Source organism: Stylophora pistillata, chromosome 1 (genome assembly GCF_964205215.1).
Source record: "Stylophora pistillata chromosome 1, jaStyPist1.2, whole genome shotgun sequence".
NCBI classification, from domain to species: domain Eukaryota; kingdom Metazoa; phylum Cnidaria; class Anthozoa; order Scleractinia; family Pocilloporidae; genus Stylophora; species Stylophora pistillata.
In genome coordinates this window covers 19,758,305-19,786,044 of record NC_142519.1, presented here as the reverse complement: position 1 = coordinate 19,786,044, position 27,740 = coordinate 19,758,305, and the positions used below count along the sequence as shown (strand labels likewise).

At 36.5% G+C, this 27,740-nt stretch overlaps 1 protein-coding gene and 2 pseudogenes across 1 annotated transcript; 1 reads left to right on the top strand and 2 right to left on the bottom strand.

The window, feature by feature from the left end:
• Positions 1 to 597: 597 nt before the first annotated feature.
• LOC111337541 (tubby-related protein 3) lies at positions 598 to 27,288 on the top strand. Its single transcript, XM_022943877.2, has 15 exons — positions 598 to 756; positions 901 to 930; positions 8,025 to 8,091; positions 8,641 to 8,686; positions 15,951 to 16,037; positions 17,596 to 17,705; positions 18,351 to 18,548; positions 19,125 to 19,222; positions 19,514 to 19,631; positions 19,852 to 19,964; positions 21,607 to 21,721; positions 22,448 to 22,546; positions 24,344 to 24,431; positions 25,115 to 25,198; positions 26,035 to 27,288. Exons 1-15 carry the CDS (start codon positions 731 to 733, stop codon positions 26,166 to 26,168), a joined length of 1,413 nt encoding a protein of 470 aa, XP_022799612.1. The 5' UTR covers positions 598 to 730; the 3' UTR covers positions 26,169 to 27,288.
• On the bottom strand, positions 9,688 to 10,868 carry LOC148741584 (uncharacterized; annotated as a pseudogene).
• On the bottom strand, positions 12,573 to 13,735 carry LOC148741583 (uncharacterized; annotated as a pseudogene).
• Positions 27,289 to 27,740: the final 452 nt, after the last annotated feature.

The following is a 27,740-nucleotide window of genomic DNA, read 5'->3' as shown; positions in this document are numbered from 1 at the left end:
GTAGTCTTAATAACAAGCTGAGTTTGTTTTCCCTTCTTGGTTTTCAATAAATGGGCTATGTAGGAATTAAGAGATCGTAAAGAATCTTTAAACTCTGGAAATATATTCTGTCTTTAAGTCCTCCGAGGTTAATCATAGAAGTGAAAAAATTGATGGTAACACGAAAATGGGGTTTGGTTTGGTAAATATGGTTTGGTTTGGTAAATATAGTTTGGTTTGATAAATATGTTATGGTTTGCCGTAAAAAAATGGAAAATTATTCATCAGGTCTTAAAAAAATTGACAAATTACAAATTCTTAGAAGCTTTTCAAGGGTTATCATGAGCAACTCACTGACGCGTGCAATCATATACATGCATTTGAAATCTTATGTAAAGCTAAAGAGAGAGAAGCTTTCTCAGAAGTTTACGTGTTACTCTCCAAACTCATTACAAACGGAATATTCCAACAATAAGGAAGTGAGGCGCCAGTTTGCATCACCAGGCCATCCAAAAGCAGAGGTGAGTCGTTCTCAGACTGCTCTCTTTCCTTATTTGCTCATGAGAGCTTTGTAGTCATGTGATCCTTTTTGACCAATCACAAAGGTCGGCAGCGAAACGCTTGAACAACCGCGATCCTCTTGTTTGAACACAGTTATAAGAGTTCCGTCTGTTTTTATCCTTTTTCCTGAGCGGAATATTTAAAATATCATCAACTTTTATATAATTTCAAAACCTTTTTATCTCTTACTATGTCTTCAAGCTTTGGCCAGAACAGGTGAGTTTGACATGCAGTTCGTTTTTCGTACGATTTCGCTGTGATATTGCGGTTCAGAACAATTATGCACTCCCTGGCAACGTTATGGCGTTTTATGTCGGTGACGATGACTAAGAAGTTTTTGCAAATACTTGTCATCCACAGCGCTTGGACCATGGGTGGACCTCCTGGAAGGTAGATGTTGCTTGATTCTTCTCGTATTGTACCTATACCAGGGTGAAGTAATAATTTTGTCCGTGATGTTTCGTTCAGTTGAAATGAATTCGTATGTTAGTTAGCTCACTCATTCAATCGCCGGAAAAGAAGTGAAGTCTGCCGATTGGTGTTTTTGAAATACGTGTTGGGGTGTTGATTTGTCTTCGATCGAATTTGCCACAATTTTGTGAAAACTTTTAAAAATGACGAATACTATTTACGGCGAATTATACTTTAAGTGCACAGCATATGCTCCCTAAAGTGCAAAACATTTCCCCGACTCAAGCCATGATAATCAGCTAGCAAAACAGGCTATGATGGGTTGGCCAGAAGTGTCAGGTGTTTTCACTGATTGTACAGCGAAGTTCCTGTATTTGGATTATCGGCTTTTGGATTTTTCATACACTCACTGTTTCAAAACAGTCCGATTTTTTTCTTTGCTGCATCAGAAAATTTCCACCTGAAGTTCTTCATCCGAGAAATGCATTTGTGTCTTGGGCTCCGATTACTCTTTTCCGCCTTTAGCATTAGCTTAGGGAGTTGCAAGTAACCTTGCGCATCTAATTTAGTACGATTTTTCGATAACTTATCATGCACTCTGGGTAAGGGTTAGTACTATCTCTTGCCAAACCTCAATACAGTTGCTGTTCGACCAATGTTTATCATATTGTTTTGTTCAGCTTGATTTCGAGTATTCATTTGTATGCTAAATATCCGTCAATTCTTGAATCTGATCGTGTGTTGTTTTGGCTTCTAACATCATAAGTTGACTTGAAAAATTTGAAAAACTGGTTTATAGCCCTAACTTTTAGTATTCTAAGACGATTCCTCTGGCTGAAAATTAGTTTAGTTTCGTGGTTAGATGCAATTTGTTTTGGCCATTGGTGAATAAGAGGTGAAAGATGATATCGTTTTAAATGAATAAGAGAGCAAATCCTCGTTAAATTATGCAATTTTTGAATCTCTTAGTATTTAAAATACGTCCTGAAGTATTCACCATGTAGATTAGTACATAATGTATTTGTTACGGTTAATGTAGTTGTTACATATTTGAATCTCAGTCAGCCTATTTCTTCTGTATACAGTAGCATTATTAAGCCCTTCCTGCTTTTCACTTTTTAAATGCCTGAAGAGGAAGTTTTTATAGTTCCTCTACTGTAAGCCATTGATGCAATTCCTAGTTTTAGTATAGAGTTTTTTAAGAGAGAAGAGTGAGTGCAGTGTTACCGAGCTAGCTGTTCAACTAGATAACAATTTTCCAAGTGAAGGGCACCATGCTAATATGGCTTCCAAGCAATCCTTCCTTGCATGTAATCAGAACTTTCTTAACAGTTTTTTGTGGTTGTCCAACTACTGAATGTTGTTCTGTTCTAGCCTTCAAGTGTTTGACTGTCATTCTCTGCCATTGAAAATAGAAACAGTTTTGAAGTGCCACGTTTGTCGCATTACTCAGCTCATTAAGTATATTTGGACAGTGTAAATTCTCTCTCTCAAGGCGAGGATGCTAGTAGAACTGTTTTGTAAGGCAGCATGGATTCTTCACTGAAAGAGATCTTAATTGTTTCCTCACCTTTCCAACTGATCATAGCTCCAAAAAGTATTCTCCATTTATACTTCTTGACTCTTGTTGCCTTAGTGGTTTAAGTATAACATACATATGTAATGTACATCATACATGTGCATGTTGTAATCCCTCACTGCACAGTTACACATTTACATATTTGACAGCTTTTCTGGCTCTTTTTATATTGAGTTTTTATTATGTAAGTTATTTTTAAGGATGAATATTCCCAGAGCTGTGAATAAGAGTTGATATGTGACCAAAATCATCGATTAGTCTGCCATCTGTAGCGGACTACCTATTATTACTTCATGCTTATGAAAGAGTCAAACAATTCTTGAGTCACCATCAGAAAAATGTGTACATCAGCCATATCCCATTTTTTTTAGTGGAGTTGAATGCTGGAGTTTACATGTAACAGTAACAGGTGTGGATTGTGTGAATCACCTCTACAGTAAGAATTTGCCTGAAGGTTGACAGGAACATTAAGGAAACAGCAAGCTAATTTTGACCAAAATGTAGTTCCCAGTTTTCATGTAATCTGAGGAAATAAATCAGTATCTATGAAAATCTGGCCCCTCACTATTTTGTATTTACCTTCTGCTTTCAAACTTGCTGTTAGCTCTGTAATCCTTGCAGTTTTCAAGAGGTTTAGGACTAAGAAAGTGCTGATAAATTAGTAGCAAGTTACTAAATCACAATGTAGAATTTGTTTTCGAGCACTTACCATACAGTTTGGTAACTAGAGTTTTGTTTATTGTTTGCAAAGAAGAAGTTAAGATGTATATGTGGCTTGGCATGCTTTTTTCCCTCCAGGAAAAAAGGAAAAAAACATTTAAAACCAATCAAAAACAAGTATTTTAAGGGTAATAGAGAAATGTCATTGAAGCCTCAACATTGAAGTAGCAAAATGTTCAAAATGTGGTTACTTTTTTATTTCATTAATTTTTATGATTAATTATTATAATTTAAAATTTATCTTTAGCAGAATTACACAATTCTGTGGAAGAGAAAATTTGAAATATTTATTTGACCCAATGATGCCTTAAGACCTTAATTTATTTCCATTTAGACTTGCAAGCATTAATAAGTGCTTCCTGTTAAGAGAGAAGTTTCTGTTTCACTTTGTTCAAATAATATTTGTTGTTTTTTATTGTTTGATTCAGACAAATCTTTTTGTGAATTAAATAGTTCATGAATATGGTACTTGTTTCAAAATGTTTTTTCTTCAGGTTTTACATGTGAATAAAAGTGAAACAACCTCAAAACAAATTATTATGACAAGAAGGAAGAAGAAAATCAAGTTTCCTTTTAATTTTTTTTAAAAAACAATTTGATTGTAATCTTTTTCTGTGAAGTAGTCAGAATTAAAATAAGTCATTCTGAACAAAAGGAAAGGAACTTCAAACTGCTTTTATAAAACTGATTAAAGAGAGAAATCAGAACATGTATTATTTTAAAGTCTGCATGAGAAATAATATGTACTTTATTTGATAAACATACTGACTATCAATATCATTCTGCAACTGCAAGTAAAAGAATCAGTTTTATATTTCACCTTTTTGCCATGCTTTAAAATAAGTCAGATGAACTGTTCCTTCTTTACATTAAATTCATGTCTTAAAGCCAAAAACTCCTGGGACTGAAGCTCTGGGAGGAGGGTAATTATGGCATAACGTCAACTCAGGTCAACTGCCTTGCATTTTGCACAGCTAATTCCTGAGTTAAAGTGCTACTGAGACCAAATTTAGCATTTGCCATATTTTTTACTTTTTAGAATCCTTACTGGCTGGCTACTTACCACTCTCGTGAAATTTGGAATGAAAATTCGAAGTGGAAGTCTGTTTTTTTAGACTTGTTTTCCTTGATTCAATGTCCGCCATTACTCAAACTGCGAAATGGCCGCGCGTAAGTCTGTGACATCATATTATCCCCAAAACTTTTGCGCAGGCTCTTAACCAAGAAATGGACAGAGATTTTTGTACTTGAATAGTTCTACGAGTGTCTAGTCGTTGTTTTGAGGGCGGAAATGGCACCCTAGTGTTGTGTTATGCAGGATTGGGTAATTATTCTTCAAAACGAGTGCTGAAATATTGCTACACAGGCCAAATCAAATAGTTATGAAAGCTAATGGATCGCATTTGTATGCCTAATCGCTCCAACCTTCACCTGAAAGGAGTATTGACGTAGATTAGGCATGAAAAAGGATTGCCCCGGCTGCCATTCCTAGAATATGGAAAACACTTTTCAGCTGGCCAGGTCTCCAAGAAGTCACCAAAGAGCGAGCTTTGTTAGATCACGATTGTTCCGTTTGTTCTTACCTCACGTTTTCTAGACCTCGAGAACATGTACCAATTGAACCTTCTGTGAGTTAAATTTGTTTTGATTTTCTATGTCATCTATTCATTTATTCTTTAAGATTCATAATCCACCATGTAAGATTTGTTCACAAACAAATTTGTTCTGCTAAAATAGTCTTACCTTCCCTTTCAAATATTGCTTTAATGTAGCAATATTAGCTTCAATTCATGAATATCAATAGCTCTATATTGCTGTAGGAGTATGAAAAATTGTCTACCTTCCTAACTTAACCAGGCCTGACAAAAGCCATGGAAAAGGCCTCTGCAGTTGAGAAGACGAGCTTTCTGGCGGGCTACCATTCTGTGGTTAATCAATTGGCCCCAAAGATGTAGACCAGCTCATACCTTTACTCTACAAGTTATGAAATTTCATCACAGTACAGGTAGTTCATTTCACTGTATAAAAACAGCAAAGCACCAGGTACTATTTTGTTTAAAACAGAATACTCTCATTAACTAAAAAATTATTAGGAGTAATTATATTTTTTGGGGCAGATCAAATTTGTTCCTCCAAATGCATGATAAGCACAGCATGGCCACACTGACAATTTCAAAGAGGAAAAGTTGAAACATGTACATTTATTTACTTATAGTTACGGTTTACCATATTATTCTGTTTTCTAATTCTTGGTCGTAGAAACAATTTGGTAGTAAATTACTTATTCTCAGTTGTTATGCTAAATATGGGCAAGGCTATGGTATAGTAGCGTCTGGTGACCCCTGGCACCTTACTTTTGCTTTTGGGCGATTCAGGAATTTTTTTTTTTTCTTTTTTATACAAAGCATATGCTGGGCTCCCTGAATTTCACAGTTTCAGAGCACTGGGCTTAATTCAATTTTTCTTAGAGCACAGCCTTGTTAGGCCATCAATCCTGCCACTGGAAGATTAAAGGGAAGCAAAGGTGGAAAATCAAGGCCAGCCACATCTTTGGGTAACCTACCCAAAGTACAGGAATGTAAAGGAAATGCCATGACAGGCCAGGGCAGCATTAAATTACGATGAAGTTTTGCTTAGTGCATAGATCAAGCAGGTGCATACCAACTTACATAAATGCTTCCCTGTAAAAACAAATGTGCAACGTGTGATCAGACTCCTTCTTTTGTTTTCTCAATTCATCATCTTTATGCACTCTGTAATTGATAACCATATCAATAGTAGATATCAAAAAAGTGGCCAATGAGCTTGAAAAAGTATGCCAGGTGCTTTACACTTGATGCTTGACAAGGGGTCAGAAGAGCAAGATATACAAAAGCATTAATGATATCAATGAGCGTTCCAACAATCCCTGTGTAAACAGTGCTACTTGTACTGACTGAGTGAAAAGTTGTGTTTGTGCTTGTCCGCCTGGATTTGAAGGACTCCATTGTGAAACGAGAAGTAAATGAAGACTGTGATTTGTTTATAATGGTGACCTTGACAGTATTCCTTCTGAAGTTTTTCTTACTACATCCATCCATTACTGGTAACCCCACAATGCATTAGATAAACAAGTTAGTGTTCAAATAAATAGACAAATGAATCACTCAATAGTAATGTTAGAATTGTCCTGCTTCACCAAATGTTTAGAAACATGATTAACTTATAATAAAATTGATTTAACCTTGGTTAAGATTTATTTCCTCTAATCTAAATTTTGGGAAGCGCATTCAAATACAAATAATTAGCAGGCAGACCACCTGGCCAATCTGAGGCTAAATAAGGTGGTGAACTACAGATTTGCAGCGCCATGCAAACTGTAGCACCACTTTGCTTAATTACTAATTACTGTGAAACTAAGAAAGCCACAAACACTTTGATTTGATTCTCACAGAACAGTTGTGTATAGCTCAACACAAAAGTCAGGGGTGAGTAAACTCCCTACTGCTGCTGTTTAGTTGTCTTGAATTGCAAGGACATTACATAGGTACATGTATTTCTGGAGTTGACAGTTTCTTGTTGTCACAGTAACAGTGTGGACAAAATGCTTTTGTTCCCTGAGAATAACAAAAAGTAGTCCTTTGTAAAAGTTTGTCAGCATTCTGATTTTTTTCCGAAGATGAAAAGCTGCACAGACACGAATCCATAGTAATGTGTGATAAGTAAAACACAATTCAAAGAAATACACAGGCTACTGATTTTCTTTGGAAACATGGTATGCCACAGTTTCGCCAGGAAAAGCATTGTATAATGGCCTAAAGGCATTGCATGACAAAAGGAAAAGATTTGAACCTCCAGCAAAATAAAAACAAGGGTAGACTGGCTGGAAGAGTACTGCTCAAAGACACCTTAAAAAAATAAATAATAGCCTTTCTAGAGATATTTTAATCCTGCTACAAAAGCTTAACTAAGAACATATCTGCTAGAATTTGTATTATGAACTCCTGCAGCACCAGTAAGCCGCTTTTGAAGCTCTAGCTCCCTCATTTCTTCACTAGCCGCATTTAAATGTTTTTCTCAAAAGCAGCGGCCTCTTTCTCGGTTGCATGTGGCTCTACTAATAGTTGCTATTACTATTTGAACTGCTGACAATTTGAGTAAGGCTTTGAACAGATGCTAAACCTTTACTTTTTGCGGGAACAATTTAGTTTTCTATTCTTTGCATCATGATGTTGTGACTTGAGAGTGCTCTCACCAATTAATTACAGTGTTTATATATAATTTTCTTCAAAGCAGAAACTGCCTTTACTTGGACTCATTGTTACTGCTATTTTTTCTGCCTTTGATACAGATGAGTAATTATGGTGTTGTCTTGTCCAATTTAATTGGAGGGCAAATCTTACTTTCTGAGGATTAATTGCTACAACTTCCAACTTGACTTATTTTTAATTGCATTGTCATTTATATTGGTCAAAATGTTTGATTTGATTTAAAAGTCCAGTTACTTGTGTTACCATTCAGTTACAGAGATCCCATTTGTAGAACAGGCTATACAGAAGTCCAATTTTTCCCCTTGGCTGAAAAAAAAAATAATAAAGTAGAAACAAAAATTAAATCAGGTTGATGTACAGGTAATTACTCCCTGATCTTTTACCTTAGTCTGAGACAAAGGAAGCTTTGAGACACAAGGTGTATAGTAATGTTCTTTATTGTCTCTCTCAAGGGTCAGTGTTTATTTATTTATCTTCATCTTTGTCTTTGTCTTTTTCTAAGTCTTTGCTTCTATACTAAACAGTGTTTATGAAGATGATGTACATCAGGTCAATCCAAACAGTGTCCGTGAAAGGAAGTTACAACAGCAGGTACAGTACTAAATATTTGAGCATTTTCTGGTATAGGAATTACACCAGACTGTACAAAATTTTTTGATTAAATTGAAAACTAAGTTTGTACATGTAGATTTACAGGACAGTTTCATTGAATTATGCAGGCAAAAGTAGTATAGCATCAGAGTGCAGAATCAGAAGGTCAATTTTTCTTTGTCCCATGATCATAACATGACCAAAAAAATCTCTCACTGTTGTTGCCAAGCTTGTTTTATGCATGTCACACATGAACCAAATAATGGCCTAGGTCACCAAAGAGAGCCTCTATGGCCCACTGGTAAAGTAACAGGCTGGTACAGAATGTGAAGGTCCGAGGTTCCATTCCTCATTGGAACTCAGAACTTTTTTTTCGTCCCATGCTTAAGTGCCAAGTCACAAGACATCTTTCTTTAATTGAAAATGTTTTCAAATACTTCAAATGGCTCTCATCCTAGGGGTGTGCTTATTTAGTCTCAGTTGGACTTGAAACCCTGTGATAGCCTGCACAAACAGGTATGAAATGTTGTTGTCTATGTTACTTTTCAGAGAGAAATTATGCGAAAGAAAAATGAAATGAAGCGAGCTCAACCTGGTAAGTCTGACAAGATGTACATGTATTTGTGAGTCTGATAAGATGTATTTATGTGCAACTGAAGTAGTATTGCAGGTAGTTAAAGTGCCTATGACACCTATTTTTTTCCATTCTACATCAAAATATAATGACTCTTAAACATGTTTTCGCAACATTTGTGGTATTTTGTCGTTTTCTGAATTTTTTATCAAGCTCAATAATCCGCAGATAAAATGTCCGGCTGAGCAAAGAGGGACTTGGCGCCACAACGTCACAGTAGGAATCTTGTGGAGAGAAATATTCTTCATTGAGTCAGGAGTATTATTATATTTTGAAAAACCCCAAACTACACATCAAAATGGCATTTTTTGGCTAAAAAGATTGTAAACAGTAAGCTTCCACACTCAATTTGCTTCTTTGATAAACTTGGTGTTACTACCATTACATCACAGGTTCCAGTACTCTTTAACGCAGCCAGAGAGATGGGGGGGTCTAAGTTCAATACAATTTTGGGCTTTTATCGCCTCTTAAAATAACAAAGACACATCAGAATCACCCACAAATCTTACCAGACACCCTCTTCATACTTCTATTTTAATTTATAATTCAATGCTTAAAAAAATAGGTGTCATAGGGACTTTAATATTGTAGCATAATCAAAAATTAAACGAGACTTACCTTAAGTCGATGTTTGATTGGGATTCTGCCGAGTCATCAGTAGCACAAGAAGTCACGCCCATACCCTGTAGAGGTATTTATACCCACCCACACTTCTTGTGCTATTACTTACCTGATTAGCACATTCAAGGCTTTAAAGACTGACCTCTTGAGTGGCTGGTGCTTTCTCATGTGACTTCTTGTGCTACTGATGACTCGGCAGAATCCCAATCAAACATTGACCTAAGGTAAGTCTCGTTTAATTTTTGATTCTGCCTCGTCATCATACGCACTACAAAGTCATGTGAGATTTCAAAGCAACTGATAGCACACGCTGTAATCAGAAAAAGCTCTTTAATAACAATTTAACTTAGGCTGAGTACTCTGTTAGTAAATGAGGAACCTTGTTCAATCTCCCTATCATAAAACTGAGGGAAGGTGGCCGCTGAACTCCACCCAGCAGTTTGCATTATCTCAGCAAGGGAGGCAGTGTTGACCTTAGCCCTGGAGTCTGCAGCTGAGCAGGTACTATGAGGCTTGTTAACATGAATACTTATGCCAGCCTTCAACATCATTTGCTGGATCCAGCATCTTATTGTGTCTCTGCTGGCTCTCTTATGTGGTTTCTGATGAGTTATGAGCAAATGAGATTCACTGCCACACAGTAACTTAGTCTTATCAAGTTATACTGAACAAGCGTTGACTACACAAAGGTTGCGGTCATGTGGGTACGCATATAACTTAACGACTAATTCAGAGGTTGCTCTGCCAGGTTTGCTTTGTTTTAAATTACTATCAAGCAGAAACGTATAAGCAGTCTCCTCTTGTGCCATGTTCAGAGTGTCTAAAAGGTGTAATGACTGCCCTCTCTGGGCTGTGGTTAAAGCAACTAACATCACGAGTTTCAATGTCAAATCCTTAAGAGAGAGTTCTTGGGAGTTGCCCATAGTGCCAATGTACTGGAGTACCAAGTTGACATCCCAAGTTTTGCTGTAACGAGGAAGAGGGGGCCTACTTTGGAAGATGCCCTTCATGAACCTCTTGACATCAGGGTACCCACCAAAGGTATAGTGAGCTGAGTCAGGCTGTTTAAAATAGCAGACAGGGCACATCTTACAGCATTTATACAGCTTTAGCTCAATCCTTCATCATAAAGGGTTGTCAAAAATTCCACAGCCAAACTTATAGTAGGGCAAATAGGATCTGCTTGCCTTCTAGTGTAGAAGAAAAGCCATTTCCTGATGTGGGCATCATACTGTTTCTGTGATGACTGGCTCCAGGATTGCAAGAGAATGTTGGTTGCTCTTTCAAAAAAGCCTCTGTTTTTGTAGAGTCTCCGCATAAATGACATACTAACAGATTCAACTTTTTCCTCAGTGGGTGAAGTTTCTGGCACCCTGGTAGTGTTAGGAGTGTTGCCCTGGATGTGATGATCAGTGGAGGAGCCACAAGTAGTCGCATCAGTTTGGGATGCCAGCTTTGGCATGTCCAGAAGGGCACCACCAGTATTCCCTCTGCTTTGTTTGCTTGAATTTTTTCCAGGCATTTCCCAATCAGGCTAAATGGAGGGAAAGCATAAAAGAAGAAAGTATTCCAGTTGGCAGAGAATGCATCAACAAACAGTGCATCTGGATCAGGCCTCCAGGAGGCATAAACTGTACATTGTTTATTTAAGCGAGATGCAAACAAATCAATGCTTGGCTGACCAGGTCGCTTGGTTATTGACTGGTATATTTTTTACTCTAACTTCCATTCAGTATGGTCATTAAAGTGCCTAGATTCTCTATCTGCTTCAGTGTTTTCACATCCTGGCAGATGTGAGGCACTTAACCAGATGTTATGTTTAACACAATAATCCCATATGTGTTTTGTGACTGAGTTGCAGTCGGGGGACTTTGAGCCACCCATATTGTTGTTATAACAAACTGCGGTGTTATTATCACATTGAACCTAAATGTGCAAATTAGCACATTCTCCACATAAAGCCTTTGATGTTAAGAGTACAGCCAATAATTCTAGATAGTTAATGTGATGGGGTGCTTCCTGTTGGTTCCACCTCCTCCCTGTTCTCTGGTCTCCCCTCACACCTCCCCAGCCATTGGTAGAGGCATCAGTTTGAATGAGGAGTTCTGGTTCACCATGAGAAATAAGTTTGTGTGAGGTGTTCGCATTAGTTATCCACCAATTGAGTTCTGCCCTAGAACTGGGGGAGAGGGCATTGAAGACCCAAAGTTGCCTTTGTTTTCTCTCAAGGCATTAGATTTATCTCTTTCAAGACTGCGATAGTGTAAAGGGCCAAGTTCTACCCCTGGCAAACCTGACACTAGCAGCCCCATGACCTCTGCCACTTGTTGGACTGTGCAGTTCTCTTTGTTAACTAGGCTGAGACAGGCATTTTTCAGTTTCTCCTTTTGGCTGTCAGTAGGCTGCACAGTCATCATGATTGAGTTAAGTACAAATCCCAGGCATGTCAAGACCTGAGATGATACAAGCAGTGATTTTTCTTTGTGAATAGAAAACCCAAGTTTCCTGAGCAACATGACAGTTTCTAGTACATTTTCATAACATTCCCTGTATGAGGCTCCTTGAAGGTGGCCATCATCTATGTACGAGGAAGACAAATAACCTATTTGCCTGAGTACATTAAACACTGGTTTTAACAGTTTAGTAAAGATTCTAGGGGCAGATGCCAGCCCATTTGGTAGACAGGTATGTTGATACAATTTGTCCCGCCACATGAATTTCAAGTATTTTTGATGTTCTATGGCAATTGGCACTGTATAATATGGATCTGTTATATCAACAGATGCCATAAAACATCCTTGGGTCATTAGTTCTGTCACTGTCTTAAGTGAGTCCATTTTGAAGTGCCAATAAACAATGAACTGGTTTAACTCCTTTAAATTTAGGATCATCCTGTAGTCCACTCCATTCTTTTTGAGTCTAAGGAAAATGGATGATACAATTTCTCCCTGAGAGTGAGGAGACTCCACAAATACACCTTTATTAAGGAGTTTAACAATTTCAGAATCTATAATAGCAGATTCGGTGTCATTGAATTTAATGACCTTATAACCCAGTTCCTGTGCCACGGATATATTATCTACGAACTCTAAATGACAGTGCTCAACCCAATCTAAGACTTCTGGGTCGTCAGTTATATCTCTCCATGCTGGGACAAATTGTTGCAGTCTACCGGCTCGAAAATAACTTGTGGTATAACTTACCTCATTTAAGGGGTTTTCTGGCCCTATTTGTTTGGCCTCCTTCCCTTGTCGTTTTTGTTGTAAGGGGGGCCAGGCCTTTTCCAGTTTAAATGTTTATTGATCTGAGTGCCTGGACCACGCAAGGAGTACTTATAGCCAAATCCTTTGGACTTTGCGTGTTTGTAACCTCTGTATCCATTGCTTTTGTGGCCTTCCCCTTTGGGGTTAAGCTTTTTGCTGACCTTGGTCGCTTCCGCGAGATCTTTCAGTTGTTTAGACAAATCAGCATCATTGCCAAACGAGAAATCTGTGAATGGGACCGAGCTGGAGCACAAATGTTTGTAGTCTTCGTTTTGCCTAGGCTTGATGTTCTCCCGGCACTGCATGTTTAACTCGAAATTAGCGGCACCTATCAGAGCAATGGCATCAGTGGCCGCTCTTATTAAATCAGGGGCATCCAAGGCTTCTTTGGGAATTATATCCTGTGCCTGCACAAGTTTCTCAGCCATAGAAACCACAGGAATGAGCCCTTTGACAAGGTTGGATTGCACTCGTTGCAACTTGATATCAGCACACCTCGTGTCTGGTTTAAGTTTATCCCAAATGAGATGGTTGACCTTCGTGCTGGTGAGACATTCATAGTTTTCTGGCGTATTATAGCGATTTTGTGTCGCTGTCAAAACTTTGTCCGTAAGCTTTTCTCTCAGTAAGCCATGGACAATTTTGGCGATCTGCTCGTTTATAGCAGGAGCCTTCTTTTGATCAAGTTTGAGATTGTTCGCAATGCCTGACAGTGGGTCAATTTCCCCATCAGGAACATCATGCTGAGATTCAGAGCTCTGATTTATCAGTGTTAATGCTCTGCTCAGTTGTTTGAGAACTTGTAGGCTTTTTAGCCCCACTATTTGACTCTGCAGACCCAGATTGCTGGTTTTTATCTGACTGCTGTGTGGATCATTGGTCCATGTAGGTGGCTATTTTTAGCTGTTCTTCAATTTCAGCGTTTTCCTCTAAATAACCTTCCTCTATTGGAAGGTGGTCAGTGGTGTCCTTCATCTGACCGAGGGATTCAGTCATGGGGATTCAGTCACTTCAGTGAAGTGATGGAAGAAACCAGCAGCTTGCTCATGGAACTGATGGCTGCGACGATGGCCGACTCGCCGTTGCTTGGCGCAGCGCCATTTTCAGCAAGTTGAGATTCTGTCATTTTCAGCTCTATTGACGATTTTGTACTTCTAGTTTGGTATGTAGACACCTAAAGTACTTCACGGCTAAATTGAGAAAATTTCTCAATTTAACTGTTCTTACACAGCACCTTTCGAGATATTTCTTCTAGTTGTTTTGAGCTGACCGACTCGAGCAAAGGCGGGAAGTGCACTGACCACTTGAGCGGCTGGTGCTTTCTCACGTGACTTCGTAGTGCGTACGATGACGAGGCAGAATGTACAGGTATGACAAAGAGTGAAGAGAGTTTCAGGCCAAATTAGGGACCAGTACATTGTACTCACTTTTATGAGCTACCATTAATTTTGTTTAATGCAAACATTAATTTTTATCCATATTGTCCTTACTAGGAGAATTTCCTATTAGACCAGCATGATCATTCTTAGACCTGAAACTCTTTTTATCTACCTGTACATGTATATAGCACACTGTCAAAGTTGACACATGTAATACTACATTGTAAATGCTCCCCAGAGGGAAATGTTTCTTGATCAGCACAGTGCTCAGCATTATTACAATTATAATTATAATTATTGAAATCATAATTATTGAAATTGTTATTATGGAAATTTCGGAAAAGTAATAAATAAGGAAAAATTAACAGAATTTCAAGAATGAGTTTTGTTTTGAAATTGTTCACATTTTTAAACCTGTAAGATACATGTAACATTTGTTGGTTTGTATTTTAGTTTAATTTTTCTTTAGTGGCCTGAACTGCCTTACTGCAAGATACATGTACACTGTATAATTTTGCCATTTTTATTACTTAAACATTTCTTGTTATGTTCATGAATAACAATAATTGTGAAGCCTAAGTATTACTTGTAGAACCAATCAGATGGAATGCAACTTGTAAACACAGTTAATGAAGAATGTAGGAACTAATTATCATTTTTCTGTGATATTTGCTTCCTTGTCTGAGCCCATTTAGACTTTGATTTATTTACTCTGTTGGTTATTTATTTTTTATTCATTTTGTTTTGTGCACTTTTTATGTTTGAATACACTTTTTACCTACACTGAAATGCATTCACTGCAGACAAAAATGTTCCTTTCTAGGGGACGTGACTTGTGCAGGGTTTTTAGACCAAACAGACTGCTATCTAAACCTGGCCATTTTATTCCCTTTTTATAAAGAGCATTGCAGCTATCTTGTTCATTAGTGTACATTGTATGTGAATATATCTCTACTGACACTTGTGCAAAACACCTGCTGGTGTATATTCTTACTAACTGCATGATTGTATGTGTGGGAGTGAAATTTGAAAATGCACTGTCATAAATGTGTCTAAGTTGTATGATACCTAACATGGGATTAATTGCAATGTGTGTGTGCACTGAAAGTTGATACACTAAATGATGAATTCATCAAGTGGCACAGGAAGGGAATTAATTGCTATCACAAGACCTTTTGTTTTCTTTTTTAACTAAACTCGGTATATAGTTAGCTTTGAAAAGATCAAATATTCAATTCTAAACATTTTCTGTGACAATTAGCAACAAACTGTGAGGATGTCAGTTAGATTGAGAGGCATTGCATTATTTTAAAATTCTCACTCTTTGTGGAAAAAAAAAATAGTAATGTAAGGTGAAACAGAGCAGAGTAATTTGTCTATGTTTCTATTGGTGCTTATAACATAATGAAGTAATAGTATGCATGATCTGATTGGCCAATTCAGTTTCCTGATGGATGCTAATTATCAGGTTTTAGAGCCTGCATGTTATGTCTGTCAGAAAAGCAATAGAATAGTTTTTTCCAGGCTCGATAATATGATAAAGCCACTTGGGATGTTGGAAGAACACTTGGAAAGCCTTTGGCTGTGATTTATAACCTTTTAGAGTGTTTAATGTTTTTTCAGGCAGCAGCTATCTTTGTTTCCATTTATTTTTATAATGAGACAGAATCACTACACTTAAGGGTAATGTTGAAACAAATTTACAGTGGAGGTGAAACTTTTCAGTCAGATAGTAACATTTTTCATTTTATTTAATGATTTTACACATCTCAAACAGTTAAATTGTTACCAGAAATGTTTATTTTACTGTTAAGCATGGCAATGATCTCTCTTAAGTTTTGATGTGTTTGGAGTTTTTGGTAAATTAAACCTTTGTTCACAAAGAAAATGCGAACAACCAACTTGCATGTGTCACTGTTTCTTATGCAGTTATAGTTTCATTGACATGTTATTTGGTTCAAGGAATGGTGCAAGCCAATGAAGTTGCGCGTCCAATGTCCCGCCATTCTGAAAGAATGCCTCTTGTTCTTGGTGGAACACAATTACATGGTGAGATTGTTAACATTGTGGTTGTGATACACTGATCAGTGATATATATCTTGGTTGCACACTAGTGCATTTGGGACTCTGTTTACTGCATACAAGACTACACAGTTGTAAATACAATACGCCATAAGGATGCCCTTGGGTGAACATGATCATTATAATTGTAATCTTAGGGGTATTTCCTATTATAATAATTTTTTTTTAACTCAAAGTGCCTAATTATGACATGAAATTTTTTTCTCTTGTTTCTTGTAGTTGGATATCTACAGAAAACATTTGAAGCCTTAAAAATGCTGGAAAAATCTAAAAAGCATTTTTTTGTGCTTTCAAAATACACACAATTTGCCTTCAAATTTGTCCTGGTCATCGCGCAGCCAAAATCACACTTGATATCGTAACGTGATGTCACATTTTGTACCTCAATGGAACTTTCAGAAGAGTTGGACTCAAAGGAATTGTTAGAATCACTGGACATCTTTGCCTTTCAATGCACTATCTATCTACTACAAAGTACTGCAGAATCCTCTTAGTGACAACAGACCTTTGCGGCAAAGGTACACAGTGTGACGTCATGAATAACTTCGACGGTGATAAACTAGGTCCCAGTCTCCGGGACAAATTTGAAGGCAAATTGCGCATACTTTGAAAGCAAAAAAAAAATGCTTTTTACATTTTTCCAGCACTTTTAAAGCTTTGAAACATTTTCTCTAGATATCCAACTACAAGAAACAAGAGAAAGAAATTTTGTGTCATATGCACTTTAACCCATTAATAGCTGCAGCTTTTGTGAAAAACTGCGTTTTGAAGCTAGTCGAGCAGATCTCGGGTCACTGTTGTGGTTTTAAAAGCTCAAACTTACCACAAACCCATTCACAGCTTGTACACTTGACGGCCTTTCGATCCAAATGCAAAATGGCGGCCTGAAAATCTTAGGCAGGCACAGAAAGCAAAATTTCGAGATAGGTTTTGGGTTGAAAAGTGATACCTCGCTTACGACTTTTACTGTTCTGTCTTTCTCTTGGCCTTTTTTTTCCCTTTCATTGCCTGAATTTTCTCGTCACTGGCTGGAAATTTAGTAGGCTTCATTTTGGTGTAGAGATTTTTCAGGAAACTACTCATTATTTTCAAACCACATGCTCAGAAAGGTAGGTGGGTAATGGAAAAAGATTTTTGTGCAGATTTTCAGGTCAAAGTTACATGGTTTTTTGGCTATTTCTCCAGTGTCCTTCACTTAGTTGCGCTCATTCTGGTGTCGTTTGTAAGATATTTTCAACCTGTTCAAGTACGTGCTCAATATCGTGCTCCAGGGTTAAAAGTGATGACGTCACAAGGCGTAGAAAGGGTGTGGTACCACATGGGCGTTTACGGGCGCACGGGACATCAATAGGTTAAAAGATTAATTTGGTCATAATTTATGTAGCAGTTTTATGTCACTCTGTGTTAAAAGTGAAAGATAATTTCTAATTACTATAATGTGTTTGAAGTCCTTATGAGTGCCCAATTCTTATCATTATTTTTAATTAATTATTTGTATTCTGTGCATGGGTTTTTTTTTTATTAGGTATAGATGGTGCAGCGAATACTTACACTGCTCCTCCAGAACCTGTTGTGGGTGGTTTACTTGTTAATGTTGGATCAGAGGAAGAAGAAGAACCACTTTCACGGGCGAAAGTGAGTTGCAACACAGCTTTCAGTATTTTTTATATAATTTATCTCATATACCTCTTTGATAGATCACTAGCTCCCCATAAATTGCAAAGCTCATGAAGTTTCTCTTTGGTCCATTTTTGCCTATCATTAAGAAAATTTTATGAGAGGTAAAGTGGGCTGACTTGCTGGGATATTTTAGTTCCTAAAATTTGAGAATCAGTGAAGTGAAGAAAAAAATAAAGTCATTCAATATTTGAACATAGGGAGTCCAGGCTGTACAGTGGGTTTCTGAACTTTTTGAGAGATGCTGGAAAACACCATTATTTTTTAATCTTCTATAAATTTCTGTATGATTCCCCTTAATTTTGACAGAGTGAAATTTGATCCTAGCAGCACTTAAAGTATACCTAAAACCAGCAATTTTGCCATCTAATGGTTGTCATTTGATACTCAATTTTTAAGCCTCTAACAGGGGACCCACACTGTAGTACCTTACAGAAAGTCAATTCAAAACTTGATCTCCTGTTGTACAAAGTCATGTAGTATACTTGTAAATGAGACAACAAAGCTCAGCATTGTTAGACGACTACATGAATAGTTCCATAATTACATCTCACTAAGCATCAAGAAAAATTTAATTTTGACCATTTCTAATGTTGTTTTCAGCAAACAACGGATACAGAACGGAAATTAGCTGCAATGGGCATATCATCTAGTGCAGATTATGCTGGGATCAAGGATGATTTGGATGAACCAGAGTATTCCTCTCAGGTGATAGCACCTGCAAGGCCAAGAACCCCATCTCCAAGCTTCCAGTCTAGTGCTCTTCCACCCTCATATGACTCTGTGACGAAACAAAAAAAGGTACAGCTGTAGTTAACTTTAAAGTTTGCAGTTTTATGATTTTAAACAACACATGTTCTGTTGTACATTTTTGTGTTATCCATATTATGATAATTCCTGTCCTGAGAAGATTTCTACAATAAGTACGCCAGCGGTGCATCAAGGAGATTATGCAAGATATCTCTGTTTCCTTTTTGGTAATCCCTTTTTATCCAATATGGACTCAGTTTTTTGTAATGACAAATTTCAGATTCATCTTTACTAAAAGGTGATTAGTGGGATAGTGTTTGGTGAGACATTAGACTTACGTCAGTGTAGTCATACAGCGTATTGCTTCAGTAATTGTGGAGGACTCTGTTTACAAATACTCCTTCAAGAGGGACATATTCGTATAGTACATGTACCTGCAAGAGTCAGAAGTGTTAAGTTCACAGATACAATCAACGGTGAACAATTTTGTCATTATTATTAAGTTTTGTTTGATGACTACTTTTTGAAAGTAAGTTAAAGTTGATATAAAAAATGTACATATAGTCATTTAAAGAAATCGGTGGTCTGCAAGGTACCTGATTTTGAACATTTTGCCTGACCTCATAGGTACCTTCCAGCAATGGAGAATCACCACCAAACACAACCACAACAACTCCTAGCACAAATTTAGAAATGATAGATGATCTTGATAAGTTTGTGTTTCGGTAAGTTTGAATTTTCATAGCAGGCTTGAATTTCTTAGCATAACCTTGGTTAAATTCTAAATTCTTAGGAAAAAGATAGTCAGAGTAATTGTTATTCATTAATCTGGAGTTCAAATAAAGAACCTGAGGTAATACCACAGCTCTGCAGTCATCTAGAAAGTCAGTTCTACTTGTGCACAGTAATGCCTTTCAAAAATCAGTGCTTCCAGTAGCAAGCCAACATTTCATTTGTAGTTTCTTTTTAGTCAATTTATTATTATTATTATTATTATTATTATTATTATTCAATAGACCTGCCCAGCCAGATGAACCTCCAATTAAATGTAGAATAACAAGAGACAAGAAAGGAATGGATAGAGGGATGTATCCAACTTATTTCCTGCACATGGAGAAAGATGATGGGAAGAAGGTACTGCTTAAGTATTGTATATGGTTTGGTGACAAAATTGAGTGAAGAATTAATTGTTGTACAGCTGAAAGCAAGCCATAAATATATGCTTGCTTGCTTTTTTTTTGTAGAAAGTTGATGCTGTGAAACAGAGTGAACTTTTTATTTAAATTAAAATTGCATTTACCAACTAAAGTTGACTTGTTTTAAATAAATAATGTGTTATTTGAATTTAAATCAGATATTCCTCCTGGCTGGTCGCAAGAGGAAGAAGAGCACAACCTCCAACTATCTAATAAGTACAGATGCAACTGACTTGTCAAGAGGTGGAGAGAGTTTTATTGGAAAATTAAGGTATGTTTTATTTTTATCAGGCTGGCTTTCAATCAAACAATCTTTTAAAGTGAATGATACAAAGTGGATGATACAATTAATACTAATACAAATCTACAATACAATACTTGTAATGCTATCAATTACATTACTCTACTTACAAATTACTATTAATTAAACTATATATGCTAATATCCGATGTTAGTATTATTTCAGAGCTGAGCAAAGAGTTTCCAGCAGTCTGATTGGTCGAGCGGTTCCTTATATGACGCTATGTAAACTGCTACACGCGGTTTACATAAAATGTTAAAATAAAAAATGTTACTAAAATGTTATGATTTTAGAAATTTCTCTGTTGTTCAGCTCTGAAATTATACTAAAACAATTATTCGCCTTGGGTTTGGTGAATATTGTCGAATAATCCCCTCGACTTCATCTTGGGGATTATTCGACGATATTCACCTCGCCTTCAGCGAATAATTGTTAACTATTGAATGATTGCCTTGCATTACTAACAATATGCTTGTTAAGCAATATTACTTATGATATCACTAATTAGGTTACATTACTTAAAAGTATAGTACCTTTATTGAAGTACTATACATTGTTAGTGGAGGCTGCTCACTCTCATTCTTACATTACACCATTTTATGACCTCTGAAAAGAATAATTGGCTCTAAATACAATTAATATTGTGGAAAGTCAAGGGCTACAAAGTTATGATTAGACCAATACTTGAGTATGCTTGTCAAGTGTGGAACCCCCACCAAATATACTTGATCAATAAACTTGAACAGGTTCAAAGAAATATTACAAGATGGATCGCTGGCAAAGACACTTCCTATGAAGATCGTTTAAAATCCCTCAATCTTCCAACACTTGCTCATCGCAGAGAATTCCTGGGCTTAGTCCAGCTTTTCAAGTTTATAAAGGGATATTCTGCTGGAAACATTAATGATACTATGTCTTTCAGTAATAGGAAATCTAGAAACTCCCACTCTTATAAACTTCACAAGCCTTTTTTTCGCACAGATGTATTTAGATATTCTTTCTGGAATAGATATATTGATTGTTGGAATAAGCTACCATCATGTCTTAGATCATGGATCTGTAAATAGCTTTAAAAAAGCATTGAAAAAAGTCTATTTTAAATGATTTATATAACATATTTTAAAAATTCTTACGCATGCATGTATTGTTAAAGTATTTGTATCTATTTAGATATATGTAATTTATTATAATTAAAATATGGGGTATAGTTAATATGAGGATAAAGTTCCTCCCTCTATAACCCAATTGTAATGTAATGTAATGTAATATAATGTGAATTACGATTACGATTACAATAAAGCTGTTATAAAAGAAAGTGTGAATTATGTAATCACTTGTCTCAGAATATGGACACTTTGCATCTTCTGCCATACTGCAATTAATGATGCCTTCATCATATGTTCCAAATTTTTCTTTGTTTGAAATGATTGAGACATGCAAATTTTTTTAAATTAATGCTATCACAACTTTTAATAGGATATTTAGGCTCTGTAGAAGCTCCACAAATATGTGTTTTATGTGTTTGATGTTATGATTTATTTACTTCCATTACTAGTCAGAATGGGAAAATTCAAGATTCTCAATCTTTGTTTTGTTTTGTTTGTTGTTACAGATCCAATTTAGTAGGGACAAGATTTACAGTGTTCAACAGTGGCGTGAATCCCAAAAAAGGAGGAGTCATGTCTGATGGTTCAAATATTAGGGAAGAAGTGGCAGCTATTGTTTATGTAAGTACCGCAGAGCATGGCGACAACAAGTAGTAAAAACTTCTTGGTAGAATAGATCCAAGTACAATGTACCTTTATCCATACCAGCAGCAAAAGCTGAGTGTGCAATGTCTTTTGTATGTCAACTGTAAGTACAAAACATGTAGTTGAATATTTTGGCTGTTTTCACACTTCATGAACTACCTATTTTCTTGGCTATTGAAAAGTGCATTCAAGAGAGCTTTTTCTAGCCATAAAACTCTCCATTTTGGCTATTGAGCCAGGGATTTGGCATTGATCTCTTAGGTTAATCGTTATAAATATCAGGCATAATGTAAGTTTACACACTATTCTTTTTGCTGGTATGAACAGATTATTTTGTAAAATGGTAGTAGTGGTAGTAAATGTGTGCACAAGGCATCAGTTTGGGAACCCATAGAAATGGAACAAGGGCTACATCAACTCGACCCATCCAGACAGCATTCGTAAAGAAGTTCTTTTATCTCCTGGCACTTTGCTTGTATCCCTTACAAGAACCCCATGCTCTCATTTAATTATCAACTGTTTATGCAAAACCCTTGGAAACTACTTTTAGTATGGAAAGCACTTTAGGTAATGCTCTGATAAGATTACATACTGTAGTGTTCCATCACATTGCTGACTGCTGTATTTGTTCTGTGAGAGAGTCAACCTGATAATGAACAGAACACGTGTAGTTTCTCTAAAAATCTTTTGTTTATACTGTAGGATACAAATGTTCTTGGATTTAAAGGTCCTCGCAAAATGACAGTAATTCTTCCGAAAATGGGGATTGATCACCAGAGAATACCAGTGAGACCCATTTCGGTATGATTTATAATTTGTTCTTAAAATCTGCTTAAAATTACTTTCTTTTGAAGTGTTGTAAAATTAATACCTAATTTGCAGTAAATGGTTTGAACCCGGGGGTAACATGTGAAGGTGTAGTCTGATCGTCCGGGTGAGTGTAGTCCTGAGAAGGACTGTTGTCGGTGGCAGTGACTGACGTTTCGACAACCTGTGCGGAAGTCATCATCAGAGTCAAGTGAATGATTGTTGTCAGTAGAATGTTCTTATTCCAGTTTGTGTGAAATGATCGGTTGGTTTTGCCGTGATGTTATTGGCTGTAAGACTCAAGTGACATAAGTCGGTCGTGATTGGTCTGTTTCGGTCTGTCGGTAAAGTTGGGTTGTTCTTTTTCGGTCGTTTGTGATGTTTATGTCGTGAATGAGTCATTTGTATGGGGCGGGTAGTTGTTGACATCTGTTTAGGGGAGTCTGTTCTAAGTTAGTAAACCAGCTTTCCAGAGTCAGTCGTTGAAAATAGTCAGTGCTGTAGGTTAGGCATTGCGCAGAGTCCCAGTCAATGTTGTGGTTGGTAAGTCGATGGTGTTCAGAAATGTGATTGCTGACATCACCTTTCCTCGTCGCCCGTCTGTGTTCAGTCAGTCTTGTTGTGAGGTTTCTGCCAGTCTCACCGATGTAGGAGGCTTGACAGTCGGAACAATTGATCTTATAAATTGTTCCCTGTCTGTTCCTCCGTTCGTCTTTGTCTTTAACGTTGGTTAGTAACTGACGTAGTGTGAATGGATGAAGTCGTCCGACGAAACACTCACCGACCCACTACCACTGCCGAAACAAACGACACCGCAACCCCTACGACTACAGCAACCATACTGTACATAAAAGGCCTGTCTGAAAACATCTCGCGTATCTTACTACCCTTCAATATCCGCGTCGCCCACAAACCCATCACCACACTACGTCAGTTACTAACCAATGTTAAAGACAAAGACGAACGGAGGAACAGACAGGGAACGATTTATAAGATCAATTGTTCCGACTGTCAAGCCTCCTACATCGGTGAGACTGGCAGAAACCTCACAACAAGACTGACTGAACACAGACGGGCGACGAGGAAAGGTGATGTCAGCAATCACATTGCTGAACACCATCGACTTACCAACCACAACATTGACTGGGACTCTGCGCAATGCCTAACCTACAGCACTGACTATTTTCAACGACTGACTCAGGAAAGCTGGTTTACTAACTTAGAACAGACTCCCCTAAACAGATGTCAACAACTACCCGCCCCATACAAACGACTCATTCACAACATAAACATCACAAACGACCGAAAAAGAACAACCCAACTTTACCGACAGACCGAAACAGACCAATCACGACCGACTTACGTCACTTGAGTCTTACAGCCAATAACATCACGGCAAAACCAACCGATCATTTCACACGAACTGGAATAAGAACATTCTACTGACAACAATCATTTACTTGACTCTGATGATGACTTCCGCACAGGTTGTCGAAACGTCAGTCACTGCCACCGACAACAGTCCTTCTCAGGACTACACTCACCCGGACGATCAGACTACACCTTCAAATACCTAATTTGTTAGTTATTAATAATGATTGTTTTTGACAGTCAATTTTTTTATGTTTATCTTGACATGTGTCTGGCTCACAATATTCACTATTAGCAGAATGGATACAGCGGGTAACAGGGTTAGGAATAATAATTCTGTAGCAGTTGTACAGTGTATCAAATTGTTTATAAGTTAAACTTGTTTCAAGTTACTTTTAATGTTATTTATTTTGGTTCCAGGACAGTGATGGTTTATTGGAAAGATACAAGAACAAGAAAATGGAGAATCTGTTGGAGCTACATAACAAAACTCCTGTTTGGAATGATGGTAAACATGATTCAATTCATAACATTGTGTATGATGAGTAAGTTTAATGGTTTGGTATTTTTTGATCTGTGAACATCAGTGATGTTTCAAAACTTTTTGAGATTGGTGAACTGTAATGGGAAGTTCAATTTGAAAACGTTTCAAAAAACATGAGTAACCATATGCAATTTTAATTTTTTTTTGTATTGGAAACAAAATTACTTACCAACATTTATCTTTACATATCCTGGGTGCAATTCAAATTACTCAAAACACTTTTCAGTGGGTCAGAAAAATAATGAGTGTTTTTATGATGTAGTCATTTCACGAAGTAATTGATTGTTACAGACAAACTAAATTTATGTTTTTGAAATATTTTGTGATTTAATCACAGAATATTTATAATTTATCATGAAATTATTTATAAGTTATCATGAAATATTTTGTATCTATCATAAAGTATTTAATTTATAAGTGTATCATGATTGGTTATTCATATTTTAAAGCTATAATTTTGAGGAAGTGCTGAACTAAAATCTTGTACTGCACTCTATAACCTAATTTCTGGTATGTGTTCTTCACAAACCATTCAGGAACAAGGTGTTGTGTTAGTGTATACATGTAATTAGGTGATGATGCATTAAATCTTTGAAACCTGCAGCTGGAGAAATGATTATAGTGATAGTGGTTTTCTTTGGTTCCAGATACACAATCATATGTCCTTAATTTTCATGGAAGAGTGACACAAGCCTCTGTTAAGAACTTTCAAATTGTAATGGATGCCAATGGTAATCCCCTTTTTATTTAAGTTTTTAAATTCTTACATTCTCATTTTTTCATGTTTGACTTTCCTTTACTTATCTTTTGCATTCTTAACACTTTTTATATACAAATTTATAACATTTTTGTGTGGATTAATATACAAATTTTTATGTATGATGCACGATCCTCGCAGTAGATAGCGCTATTTATGCAATAGCAAAAATCAGACCTGAAAAAAATCAGGCCTGTATGGGACTCGAACCACTGACCTCTGCGATACTGGTGCAGCGCTCTACCAATTGAGCTAACAAGCTTTCACGGGTTTATTACAAATCAACTTAACGGCCTGCTCCCAGTTGGCTTGTTAGCTCAATTGGTAGAGCGCTGCACTAGTATCGCAGAGGTCAGTGGTTCCAGTCCCATACAGGCCTGATTTTTTTCAGGTCTGATTTTCGCTATTGCATAAATAGCGCTATCTACTGTGAGGATCGTGCATCATACGTATCTAATACCGCAGTTCAAAATATATGAACTTCATTTATTCATTGTATCTCATACAAATTTTTGCCAGCTACTTACAAGTCAGATTGAGTCAAGCTTAAAGGTGGTTTATTTTGGCCATCTTGATGCTCTGCTCACCTTCTGTGTTTTGGTTTGTTTTATACAGTCTAATACTGTTGCATATTTTGGGCTTTCTTTTGCTTTAATGTTAGGATGTAACACTAGAATGTTAAATAGATAAATTTGTTTATTATAAACTTGCTCCAACAGCAATGACACTATTAATGTTTGAACAACACTATTTTTCCCATGCTTCTCAGTGTACATGTAGTTGATGTTATATCTTATTTTGTTGTTCTAGTTGATTACATTATTATGCAGTTTGGTCGTGTGGCAGAAGATGTGTTTACTATGGACTACAGTTACCCAATGTGTGCTCTACAAGCATTTGCAGTGGCCCTAAGCAGTTTTGATGGCAAGCTGGCTTGTGAATAGTGTCAAACATAAATGACTCAGGGTTAATTGGCAATTATAGGGAATTTATAAAGCTAATTAATTATTGTTATAATTTGTAAGTGAGAAAGGAGAGCCTTGTAGGTTCAAATTATTCATTTGGATTTTTAGTTGGAAAACCTGAAATGTGTATGTCTTGTAAATTTGCCCCTAACAATTGACCAATTGAAAGTTATATTTGCTGTGAGGCTTGCTTGTGTTTCAAGCAGGCCATTGTTTATAATTATGAATCGAACACCTGCTGCTAAAAAATCCTTTGACATGGTATTCTTGCTTTTAGAAGAAGGATTTATCTTCTAAGCTGTAGCTGCAGTGTTTTTTTAATGTTAGTGGAGATACGGGTCTATGATTGTGTACAGAGAGCAAAGGAAAGGAACCTTATCCTGTTACCGTGAAGTTACATTTCTGAAACAAGGAATAGTTTTTTAGATGTGTTGAAAGAAAGTTATGTTGGGATTGTTAAATTTCAAATTTTACACTGTGGCTTTACATTATTGCATTTATTAAATTGACTTTTTTCTGTAAATCAGAAAGTCATCATGTTGTAAAGGAATTGTAGTTGCAAGCAACTTGAATTTATTTATTAATATTACCTTGTACACTTCATAAATTTTACTTAGTCGAGATATGTGGAACTTTCAGTATAACATTAAACAATTGCATGATTCTCAATCATAAATTAGCTTATATACAGTTTGTGTACTTGAGCAGCAAGAGAGTAGACTTAATTAATTAAATTAAATCTGTTACAGTTTGATCATGCCAGACATTTCCCTAAGATGAGAAATGATGTTTTCATCAAGATTGAACTTATGCCTTTATTAAGTTTTCTTTTCATTCAATTTATTACTTTCATGTGGAATGTAAGTGATAGTGATCTTCTATTTCCTGGCTTGCACGTGTCACTGGTTATTCACTCATCAAACATAATCTATACTATCTTCAGAATTAATCCCCCAGACAAGAAATGTGTAGCCCCTAGCTTATCAAGAGGAACTACAAATTCTAGCATTTAATTTTAACTTTTTATTCTTAATATAAATGATTGACCTTTTGACATCAAGTTTGTATTTGAGGAATAAAGAATGAATATTGCAACTCATGGGAAATTCAAACAGCTTTGTCTGTGGAAAGTCTTTTCTTTATCACTATAAAAGAATAACTTTATAATTCTGTCTTGATCTAGATATTTTACATGAGGATAAAATTGAGATCAACTTTACAACTGAATTAAATTATTCTCCCTGTTGTCTTTTTTCATTCTGGCTTTGATTTCTTTAAAATTGGATAGTGTATTAATAATTATTATCCACAACAAAACAGCTAAGGTGTAAGTGCTAGGTGGCAGTTCCAAACTTTAAATTAAACAACAGAGTACATGACTGTTGCAAAATTAACTTCCGGTAACCCTTTAACTCCCAGAAGTGATTAACATGAAACTTCTCCCTATAATTTCCATACATTATCCCAGCAAACAGGTAATGAGAGAACTCAAAATTATCAGGTAGTTGTTTTCTTGATCTAATACCAAATTTTCAAATTAATTTACAAGGA